The sequence below is a fragment of the Chaetodon auriga genome, chromosome 4, assembly GCF_051107435.1.
Source record: "Chaetodon auriga isolate fChaAug3 chromosome 4, fChaAug3.hap1, whole genome shotgun sequence".
In the NCBI taxonomy this organism is placed as follows: domain Eukaryota; kingdom Metazoa; phylum Chordata; class Actinopteri; order Chaetodontiformes; family Chaetodontidae; genus Chaetodon; species Chaetodon auriga.
In genome coordinates, this window is record NC_135077.1 from 1,254,809 (window position 1) to 1,266,767 (window position 11,959).

Below are 11,959 nucleotides of genomic sequence, written 5' to 3' on the forward strand. Positions count from 1 at the left end.
CACAGCACCACCCAAAACACACTCTCTCAACCTTTTGTCCCCCAAAAACAAAGAGCTGCACTTTCTCCTGGCAAATGATGCCTTAATTGTGCAAGTTAACAAGCTTGCTCTTTTTTCCCATGAATAACAAAGAGTTCGCTCGCAGTTTGTTTCTTTTTGTTTGTTGTTTTTTTCTTCTCCTTTAACTCCGAGCTCTTTTCTATCTGCTGCACGCTTGTTGGGCCGTTCCCATGCTGCCCTCTGCCTCCATATTTCTCAGATCTTCGCGCCGCACGCGAGAAAAAAGTCTCAAACAACAGAAGAAGACAAAGCAGGAAAGGCGAGGGTGTGCCTGGAGCGAGGCGTCCTCGGTGGGACGCTCTGTACAGGATTCATTATGTTTTCATTTCTGTCCAGATGTCTTTGACCCTTCCCTGCTCTCGCTCCTTAAAACACTGCCTCTTTTATCGCTCTATTCATTTTTTGGCTCAAATATCTCCGTTCTAAATGGAGGTAGTGTTGAATAGGACATCTCCATGGATTTGCATAATCTGATGGCATTGCTGGTGAGCACATGGAGGGTTGTGCCAAGTGCAGAAAGGTGAAGCCCTCACGCTTCAGCAGGGGGCAGAGCGGCTCTTAAAGATCCTCCGGCAGCAACTTTCATGGCTGTTCATGACCAAAAACGCTGCGACACGTACGTCTTTTCTGCTCATCTCCTGAAACATTTGCCTTCCTCTGTCCTGGGATCAGCGTCCCTCCTCAGCTCCTCACAGGCTCCATTCATGTCGCCTCACAGCGCCGTCACTCTTCAGACGTCGGCGGTGCCAAGGCGGTAGGATGGCTGCCTCTCTCTGATGGGAAACTGTTGCTCATGTGCTGGGTTGGCTGCCAAGTTTTGGCATTATTGGTAAGAGGAGGGGGGGGAGGAGGAGGAAGAGGGGGGAGGTGTACAGAAAGGAGACCCTTTCAACCCTGTGAGATAGTGCTATCTGTTGTGGGAATGATCTTCATCCCTTTCCCCCCTTTTCTTAACACTCCCTCCATCTCTCACTGTTCCTCTCCTCTTTCTCCCCCGTCTCCCCCTCCCCCCTCCCCCCTCCCCCGCTCTCTGTCTCTGTCTTTTCATGCTGGAGATCAGACGACCATCCTGAGGTGAGCGACTGGAGGACTTTGATTACCAACCAGCACTGACTGTTGGGTTTCTCACAGCTTGTGTACGTCTTTGGCTTCACTCCCAAAGCTCGACTGTACGCACACACACACACACACACACACACACACACACACACACACACAGACTGTCCTCTCAGAAGCTTAGCTAACCGGCTAAGCCTGACCTCAATGCACGTACAGCCAAATCAGAGCTCCACAACCTTTCTGTCTCTTAAAGGAGTAATTAGAGGAAACACGAGTTCGTCACTCTCCTGCTGAGCGATCGATGGCAGGGCTGATGGCGCTCTCATGTCTGCAGCTAACAGGTGGTTAGCTTAGTTTAGCATAGAGCCTGGAACCAGCGAGCGTGGCTGTAGCTCCGCCGACCGACACCTGTAACAGCTGATGAACAGGCCGTATCTCCTTTATTGAATCTGTACAAGAAGCAAAGTGTGAAGATGATTCTGAGCTCTTCAGGGTTTTTGTGTCAGACTGTTTCCAGAAACACTCGAACGTTTGTCATCGTGGTTTTTGTTTGGACTGAACAAACAGGATGTGACACGTTCAGGTTTAGAAGAGCTGGTCGGCACATCGTGTTAGCTTTGGACGCTAGCTGTTTCCACCTGTTTCCAGCCTTTGTGCTAAGCTAATGAGCTGCGGGGTCTAGCTTCAGATTTGATGGACAGACTTCAATTCATTTTCCAAAAGCTCGAACTTTTCCTTTAAAATCATCACAGTTTGTGGCCTCAGTGTTTTTCTTTTGTTTCCTTTTTATCATCACTGTTGATGTAAGTCTTCATTTTATAAAAATTAAATGTGATTTAATGGAAATCAGCTGTTTCAAGCATTTCCAGAACGTGCATCTGTGGCGTGAAACCTGAGTTATTACATTTAAATATGTGAAACAAGCTGATTTCTTTGGACTCGGTAAAAAAAGATTTCCTGTGATCTTGTGACCCCCTTAGATTACTCTTCAGGACCCTTCAGAGGGACCCTGACCCTCAGGTTGAGAACCACCAGGCTACATGTTTATATATTCACAGTCACACCTTTCCACATGTGCTCATGCTGGAAACATGTTCTGTAGTTTTTCCTAATATTCCTGAGAATTTCACTTTTTAATTTAAATTATTTTCCCAAATTCTTTACAGACTTTTATGTTCCATTAAAATTTGTAAGCTTTAACTGTGACATCGCACAAATTAAACTGGTGAAGAAGTATTCAGAGGTTTTCCCAAAGTAGCACAGTGAAAGTTCTCCTTTGAAGAAAAAGTAATAATATACATGTAGGTATAAGATAAATATCAAAGTAAAATGCTGTTCAGTGTTGTATCGTTACATGTTGTAATATTTGATTATTATTTCTGACGTGTTAAAGTGGAGGCAGCGTTTTAATGTTGGAGCTGATTTAAAGTCCTCACACGAAAACATCATGTTTGATTAAGTCATGTGTTTCATCTGTGAAGTAACTGTCACATTCATCTTCCTCCACTGCAAGTTTCAAACAGAAATACTCATGTAAAAGTACAAATACTTCAAAATTAGGCTACATTATGCGTGTAATATACTTAATTACTTTGTACTACTGTTCCTGTTACATCTGGAACTTCACTAACAAATGAAGTCCTGGAAAATTAAACCAGAACATTGATTCAGCACAAAATGAACCTTTTGTATTTCATAGAGGCAAAATTCATTTTTCATTAAATTAAATTAATTTTCTCCTTTTCCTGAAACTTCAGAACCTTTAAGCTGAGATCTGAGATTCGAGTGTCAGAGCAGCAGAAGGAGAAGAACAGATGTAAAAACCTTAAAAACGAGAACATTATGATCTACGAAGGACAAATGAGCGAGCAGCTGGAAGCAGAGCCCAAAGTGTTTGTCCTCATCAGTCAGATCACGTCACTTCAGCACAGAGATGTTTCTGTGAATGAGTGAAACATCCTATCAAACAAAGTCTTTTTGGGTTTATTGATACATTTTTCACACCTCTCTGAAACGCACACGTCCCGCCTCTTTCCCGTCATTGTCCCTCTTTCCACAGGATGCCGATGAACCTTGAACTTCATGCTCATCCAAGTATGAACTGAATTTTCCTTTGACTTTCCAGCGATGAATAATATTTGGAGCGGGTGATTGTCGATGTTCAGCGTGTGATATTAATGCCAAAGACAAACACTCTCAAAGCGAAGCTTCAGCGCCGCCTCAGTTTACATGACAATAAATGATTTGAGCCCTTTTTTTTATCCCTGCTCAGTTTATTATTATTCATGGGAGGTGCTGCGGCTAAATCTTTCTCATCTGGCTGAACTTAAGTCTTTTTTCCCTGTTTAGAGTCAGGATTTAAACCAATATTGGGGCCGTAGAGATTCAAGTATTCCCTCAAAGCCTTTTCTCTTCCTTCGTATTGTCACTTTTCCATCTGCATGGACACTGTCTTTCATTTCTTTCATTTGCTCTCTTGTTGCTTGTCCTTTTGCTCAGGGGCTGGTTAATGTGGGTTTATCCAACCATCCAGGCGGTTAATGTGGGCTTATCCATGAGTCTGTCATCCTCCCATCATCCACAAACCTCCGTCCGCCGTGTCTGTCCACACACACCTTCATCACACCTGGCTGTCTTGCAGGCGTCCGACCAGGTGTTATGGCTGAAGATGACACCGTAGAGAAATATGTGCCATGATTTCAGCTCTGCTTCTTTAAAAAGCTGGAGGGGGGTGGGGGGTGTTGTCTTGAGCTCCCCTCACAGAGAAACTTTGATTTCATGGTGTTGATTATTTTTCTTCGAAATCACTCGAGGATAAAGCAGAAGGACGCAGAGATTGTGCCCCTTTCACAAACACCACAATGGGCCTCCTTAGTTAAGAAAACAAGGACCCCCCCACACCCCACCCCCCCACTCTCTTTTTTAACTTCTCTTTTTACAATCTAACACTATACAACTTACTTACAGGAGGACAGAAGGAGCCTGGAAACAGTTTAATGCATTTATTAAGACTGTGTGCTTCACATGCAGCCGACAAGCTCGGCAAAACAATTCTCTTTTGATGAGAGTAATTCCTTTTTCTGTGGGAGGTAAAAAGCTCTTTCTGTCAGTAACTATTCCCAATATGGCTTCCCCTCAGACAGTGGGAGAAAGGTTTAAAAGGCTTAAGAGCTCACAGATCTGACAGATTTAACATAATGCTGCTCTCTAGCATCCATGTTTGAATGAGGAAACAGCAAAGTTTACATGCAAGCACCAACTTTTCCTCCCTGTCTGTCCTTCCTGCATAACATCCCTCTTTCATCCACATGAATAAGCAGCCTCATTTCCCTAAACATATGGAAATAGTAAAACTTGGCCGAAGCTCAGGAGCAGGACAGCTTTTATCCTGCTTTGGCACTTTCTTCTGTGAAAATTCAGGTTTTTGCACAAAAGACATCCGTCATTATTAAACTGTGCACATTCAATAATGTCTTCTGTTAAAATCTTTATTGACTTATTTTCTCCTATCAGGTCCAAAAATGGTTTTGCATTCAGTGACAGATTAGAAGTTTAAGGCCGGGGGAGTGTTGGGGCATCAGTGGTTTTGTTAAGTGCAGGTTTGTTTAAATCAGGAGGCCCAGGCTCATGTCTGCCCCCTGGAAGCCACTGCGACACCCACTGAACCCACCGACCAGCCCATGAACAGTCTGTGGACGACACTGAAGAATGTTAGTGGAAAGATGCCACAAAAAGTGAGCTTTAATCGAGTTTGAGCCCAGTCTGCTCTGTCCAAGTGATTCACTTCACTCCAAACAGCCACACCTCACCGGGCTGCTGTTTCATTTCCTGTCCTGAAATATATGTGAGGTAACCCACCAAAGATTTAAAGATTCAGCACACTTTACACGGAGGTGCTCTTGAAGAGGTTTTTCCTCACTGGAAGGTGTCAGATTGTGATTGCTTGTCATTTTGGTGCTCTGTGGATTCACGCACGTTGAGCGTCACTGAGAGGAAACGAGGACAAAACCAGCTGAGATTTACTCAGAAATATTTATTTACAGCATGTACAGGATCCATTTCCATCATTCACAAATATATAAATAAAAACAACACATATTAAAACTCTTTACATGGCGTGTTGCGCACTGTGCAGACTGAACGTGTTCGCGTGCGTGTGACCGATGAAGTTGAAGTAGTGGTGGTCGAGTCCCTGCACCGGTGACAAGTACCCGCCGTGCTGCTGCGTGTGCGCGGACAGCGGCACCGTCGGGTACGAGAGGCCCGGGCTGCGGGCCGAGCTGTGCCACGAGAAGTGTCCCGGAGGACTCTGCTGGTACACGGAGTCAGACGGGCTGTGGCTTTGGTGCTCCGGGGAGGAGTGCAGCTGGCTCAGGTAGTCACACGGTTCAGGCATCGAGCCCACGGAGCCGAACACAGGCTCGGTGACCACGCGCGACTTCGACTGTAAGAAGGCGAGGATCCGTGCGTACTTGATGTCTTTGGTCTCGGCCCTGTCCTCTGTGGTCAGGTAGTGCACCAGGTTCTTCATACACTCGTGGTATCCATAGTGGAAGTAGTTTGCAAACTCGGCCAGCAGTTCACCTGGAATGAGTCAAAGTAAGCAGCCGTTAAACTCTGCAGACATGAAATGATGAACGAGTGAGCGCGATGCGTCCGGTGCGTAAAGCTGGACTTGTAGCAGTACAAGTGAGGTTAAACTGAAAGTGACATAAATACACTAATAACTCATATCTGTACTTAATCAGCGTTGTAGAAATAGTGGCACATTTTCATAACAGAAATGTGCAGCTGTGATGCGTAAAGTGCCAAAGCTGTGAGGAGAGTTTACTCACCCTTTTCTCTCCCGCGGGGGAAGTCCGCCGAGTGGAGCGCCCGCAGGTACTGAACCGTCATCTCCAAGATTTCAGCCTTTTCCAGTTTTCCAGAGTTCTGCCGAAATATGAATGAAGAAATAAATAAATTGAATTTAATTTAACATGAGTCGATTCTCTGATAAATATTGGCTGATAAACATTGTCTTGCTAAATTATAAATATTGTATAATAAATGAGAAATCTCTCACGTAAAAAAATACTTGGTAAATGTGTCAGTACCTGTTTTGCCAGAGCCATCGGGACTGTTTTTCCTAATTCATTAAGGCATCGGTTGATCCGGTCCCGCCGTCGTTTCTCGATGACTTTGTGTGAGATGGGAGTTCTCTGCGGAAACAAAGAGACAACATGAGCACACATCAGCTACAGCTGTTCATCACAAACACTAAAACAACACAGTCGAGACGCTTTGATTAAAAAAAATAAAATGTGTGCGCGATTAAATATTTTGGAAACTCGTTGAGATCTTTGCGCGCCGCGCGCTGAGCTCCTCCAGAGCGCGCGGAGGACAGCTGCGCTCCGGCCGGTTTCTGTAACTCTGAGGCCTCATTGGAAACTTTTGAAACATAAATTTAGCAAACTGAAAGTGTTTGTAGCCCAGCTGACTGCTCTAATTTCCAAATGTCCCCAAAGTGTCAGACAGGCTGCTTTTACATCAGCAGCGCGCCGCAGTCATCTGTACCGCGTGCCACAGGGATGGTGGACAATAGATGTTCCCTTCACTAGCATGAAAATTACTCCAAGTTGTAGTTAAACAATATTAGGTGTAAATACTGAAACAAGGAATCCCACAAATTAACTCAAAGGTGTAAAAAGTGCCGCGTTGCCTGAACAGTTCAGTCCTCATCATGCAGAGCGCACAAGGCGCGCGTACCTTCCTGTCCTTCATTTTAGACGCCATCGACGAATTTCTGTGAAACTTCTTAAAAAAGCACTTCAGCTGCGTGTTGGAGAGATGTGTTTCTCTGGCAGGAGATGAAGCGGACTGAGATTTGAGGGGAAAGCTGGTCCTTATAAAGGGATCATCCAAGGGACTCTGGCATTCATGGTGTAAATTATTCCATGGGATTAGAGCCATGCATCGGGTAAATGTGTGCATTTAGGATCAGTTAAAGAAATAGTAAAAATCTAAAGCCATGGGCTAGCAGGGGGGCAAACCTGCTTTGTTAATCCACGTGGCTGCTCAAAAGACACGTGATTACTTTCGGAATATTATTTGCATAGTAACAACCCAGGCGGGAAATAAGAAGTGAGCGTTGGGATCGGCTGATCCGGCGGGGCGCACTGTGCGCACTGAAAACAAAGCCGGCCAGAAAAGAAACCCTCTTTCTTCCAACTCGCGTTTCTCACACGATCGCCTGTTTACAAATCCCAGCAAGCGATCTTAACTCTCATCCAAGCCCGGTCCGAGTTTTAAGGCCTGTCCAGTGTCATTAGAGTAATTAAGTAAGCCTTTAATAGGCTGTTCCGCCAAGTTCAGGGGAGATCTTTTGGAGACGGAGTCCCCCCGTTTGTTCTCGGCGTTTCTCACACGACTTGGTGACACGTCCATCTTTTATGAGAGATGGCAAGCTTTTTGTTTACATTCTTTATTTTGTTGGACTCCTCGGCAGGTGTGTGATTAGCCCTGGCACACGAGCGTCGTCTGCGTCAAGGCCAGCGTCTCCAGCAGCCTCTGGCACACGAGGGTTACCCACCACTGGAGACTCTTTGGAGAGGCTCAATTTGTATCCTATTATCCTATAAGAAAATGTCTATTCAGTCGAATGAATAGTTTCATTGGCCTAAATTTTAATAATGCTGTGAAAGAAAGGGAGAAATAAAGAAGAATGCAGCTGGTGTGAACGCGCATTATTCCCCGTCACCTGCAAGATGGGTAGCCTGGAGACCCCTATTCATTTGCCTAATTTCGGTCAACTTAACAAACTTTGGGAGAAATTATACTGCCATTGTTATGAAGGGTGAAGCTTTCTGATCGAATTAACAGCATGTTTTGATCCGGTAAATGTCATTAGAAAGAAAGAAACAATCGCGTTTAAAGGGGCCTGGGTAATGCGCCAAGTGGAGACGCCAAAGCGCAAACTGCACAAAGGGTGCTAGTAAATGCCACAGGGGACTTTTGTACCCTCACATTGCTCAAGTTTTTCCCCCCAAACAAAGGGCATTATTTTATACTTGAATACATTTCATACAACAATTGGCTGTTTTCTTCAAACATATTTTCACAGCAAGGTTAACAACAGGTTTATTGTGTGCGCTCTCACGGGCTCAAACTGCTCTCATGCGCCAAAACAGTTTGCTCCAATTCTTTCTTTCTTCTTTTGCACTGAGAACGTTTTAATCTGGAAACCTTCGCCGTGCTTGGATATATTTGATCCTGTGAGCGACGTCGAAGAATAAAAAGCAGCGGAGATGGAGAAAGAAAAGCTCACAAGACATCTGAAGCGTTTGGAGAGTTTTTAGAGCACCATGGAGAGAAAAGCGCGAGCGAGCGGGACGGGGGCATAAAATCCAATTACTTGACTGTGCAGTTTTAACACTTTTTATGTGTTTGTCCTTTGAAATATGGAGGGATTGTGTGCTGAGGCTTTTATCAAAAAGCTGAATTAAACACTGGAAGTTTTTGCTGACCGGCCTCGTAGCGCCAAGTGTTGCGTCTGCTCGAGGCCAAACGAGGCGTCAGGATTTATTGTACAGCTGTGACGGGAAAGTATTTCCGTCTTATTATTATTATTGTTGTTTTTTAATGAGCTGAAAACTGTCTAATTTTCTAAATAAACGTTTTGATGTATAAATGTAAAGACTGCTCTCTCATCCACGTTTTGGCCGCTGAGTGGAACCATCACTGCGGTGATTTAACTGCGTGTTGTTTTCTAAGCAACAGGCTCAGTGTTCCTTATATAAATATACATAAAGAATAAATCACATTTCTGCTCACAGTCGACTTGATCCAAATGTCTGAACTCCCTTCGCTTGAACGATGAATAAGTTTTTGCATCCTTTCTGGTTTTGACGTGTGTCGATGGCGCTGACGTGCAGTCAGTACAGAGTCACTGCTGTAAGTGTGCACTCAACCTGATCAGAATTAAAATAAATAAATAAATAAATAAATAAATAAATAAATAAATATACAGAAATCACAACATAACCACAAAATAGGACTTTACTGTGAGATCAGGCTTCACTGAAGTGAGACACTCGAGGACAGCTGTCAGTGCTGTCCTGTAAGCAGTCCACAGCACATTGAACAAACCGGGATATGAATCCTTTTCATGTCAGCTGTGGCATCTCTGACTCACATCCAGCTGCTCTGGTCCCGTTAACTGCACGAAGCCTCTACAGTAAATCATACAGACACAATGCATCGACGTTTGGCTGTTTGTCTGCTGCACGGAGAAAAGAAGAAGAAAAGACCGATATTAAAATGATTCAGATCCTTTAAGAGTACAAATGAATTGAAATCAGGTGACACAGGTGAGAGCAGGACGTCTGATTGGCCCCAAACTGAGCGACCTCTGCAGATATTTGCAGTCACACAGACCTGCTGTACTTGTATAAATTAACAGGCCTGAACATATCATAGATGTTCCTGTTGCCACACTTTACTTTAACCTCTTCACTGTAACGTCTGTCACCGGTTCGCACAGGAAAACATAAACAAGCCTCCAGCCGAACGCGCGGCAGCGGCTCAGCGTGCGGCAGCGGCAGAGGCGGCGGCGGCCTGTGTGCTCTGTGTGTGTGTGTGTGTGTGTGTGTGAGTGTGTGTGTTGTCAGGCGCCGCGCTCTGACCCGTGGTGACCTCTGAGGGTCCCGGACACAATCCTTTGGCTTGGTGCGCCACCCTCAGCCTGAACTGCAGCAGTTCACACGGCCCCCATTGAGCCCCTGGAACTGATCTAAGCTGAGTTCAGACTACATGGTTCAGCAGCTTCAGAGGCCTTTGAAACAGCAGCAGACTGAAGTGAAGCCTGGACTCAGATCAGCCAGAGCTCAGTGCTCTCACAAGGTCTGAGGTAATCTACAGCTTCACAGTGACTGTCCAGAGTGTAAAACCAGCAGCAGACTCTGTGAACGCCTGCAGGACGTACAGGAGTGTCACAGTGAGTCTGTGGGAAAAAAGAAAAACTCACTTTTTATCACTGGAATAATAATTTGCAATATGAAACAACAGATTTTTCAAAGTCACCATTTTAACTGGTGATAAACCAACACTCAGCAGTGATATTCACAATATGAAAATCTGTCTGAGAGGTTCAGCTCTTTAAAAGGAGGTTTATAAATGATGTGATGGACCTGAAAAGCTCCAGTATCATCTGTTTAAAGTGCAGAACTGCGCCCTCCGGTGGTGCATTTAGGGAACATCAGTGGCCTGTTCCCTTTATAGGGATAAGGAAACTTGAAATAAGAGATTTCAAAAAACTGTTATGTCCCTCAAAACCTTTAAACTGTAGTGAAAATACAGTTAAAGTCACAGGAATATTTCTGCAGATGTCAAAGACAGATGACCAAAAATATGTCTTATCACAGATCTTAAGGAGGTTAAACACAGACGATGATACTGATGCTGTTTTGTATCACTGACACATTGTAGGAAATGTTTTTTGGAGGATTTGTGATTGATTGTCGCCTGCAGTAAAGCTTGCACCTCATTCTGGTCTAAATCAGCATCCAGCAGACTCGGTTTGATGCCGACACACTCAGACACACTGTGCCTTCTTCAATCTCATTCATCAAACACAGCTTTCTCAGTGGTGGTCGGTGATTCCTCCACCTGTGTCACCTCTGACCTGTGGTGTTCCCCACAGCTCCACCCATGGCCCCCTGCTGTTACATGTACACATGCAGCCACACGGACAAATTATCCATCAAATCAAAACTCAGCATGACTGTGACGCGGACGACACACATTCACATCCATCTCAAGGCAGTGAACAAGTCAGTTTCCATCACTTATTATCTTGTCTGCAGACACTAAAGAGAGAAGACACTAAATATGTTTTGAACTCAGCGTAGACTTCTGTAAATGTGGTTTTAGAAATGTACTTCAGTAAAAGTACACAGGCAGCAAAGTGTAGGTCTGCTTGATGTACGGCAGTAAAAGATTTAGCCAGAACTCGAAGAAACACTGAGCTCATGAACCAGAGAAAGACGGAAAATCTCTAAAATACCACTTCTTTTATTCATTTTAGTGCTCAATTATTTTATTTTTAGGAAATTCTTTTGCAAATCAGCACCTGCTTCTAACCTCGCCACAGCAAACTGAACTCAGTTACACTGGTTTCCATGTAATTACCAGCAGATCACACAGTGCGCTTCTGTCCTGGAAATCTTTTAGGAAATTTCCAACATGAGACTCTGAATATTTTTCCAAGCCTTTTCCTTCCTGCAGGAAAGATTCTGAATACTTGACTTATTTTGTTGGCCTAAAAATACTCAGATTCAAAAGTACTTAGAATATTAGAGTTCACCCTGTAATACGAGCCAGATGTCAGGTTTCAACTGCAGATATAACTGAAAAAACCCAAATTTCCCAGATAAAGGTCACGACCCTGCAGGTTGTTCAACCTCAAAGTAAATCATCATATTTTCTTCTGGTCACTGCAGCTGAGTAAAAAGTACTACATTGCTCTGAAATGCAGTGACATTATGTAATTTAAAATCTAAATACTGAAGTACAAGGACCTGAGAATTGTACTTAATGCAGAACTTGGATGAGTGTACTCATGTTAACGGACACATGTGACCTGCCTCCACTTGACTGCAGGCTATTAATAGTTTCTGTCTGGTTGAAAATGTGTCAGCTAACTTCCAGTTTGTCTTCCTCTGAGCTGCCGGATGTGAGGGGCAGTACTGTGCAGTACAGTGGTGGAAGTAGTACCTTGTTCCTTTACTTAAGTAAATACACCAAAATAACAATGTGAAAATACTCCGTTACAGGTAGGATCAGAAACTTTAATGAAAGCAAA

The 11,959-nt window shown here is 44.2% G+C and overlaps 1 protein-coding gene across 1 annotated transcript; it reads right to left on the minus strand.

The window, feature by feature from the left end:
* Nucleotides 1-5,227: 5,227 nt before the first annotated feature.
* On the minus strand, nt 5,228-6,894 carry helt (helt bHLH transcription factor). Its single transcript, XM_076729347.1, has 4 exons — nt 6,868-6,894; nt 6,216-6,320; nt 5,955-6,051; nt 5,228-5,703 (listed from the first exon to the last, which is right to left on the minus strand). The coding sequence occupies exons 1-4, from the start codon at nt 6,892-6,894 to the stop codon at nt 5,228-5,230; spliced, it is 705 nt and encodes a 234-aa protein (XP_076585462.1).
* Nucleotides 6,895-11,959: the final 5,065 nt, after the last annotated feature.

Bases quoted from the DNA above. Each gene is read 5' to 3' on its own strand.
- helt (XM_076729347.1), bottom strand. From the start codon at position 6,894: ATGGCGTCTAAAATGAAGGACAGGAAG. The intron at 6,052-6,215 runs GTACTGACACAT...ATATTTCGGCAG, and splicing joins CGATGGCTCTGGCAAAACAG to AACTCTGGAAAACTGGAAAA. The intron at 5,704-5,954 runs GTGAGTAAACTC...GACTCATTCCAG, and splicing joins CCCCCGCGGGAGAGAAAAGG to GTGAACTGCTGGCCGAGTTT.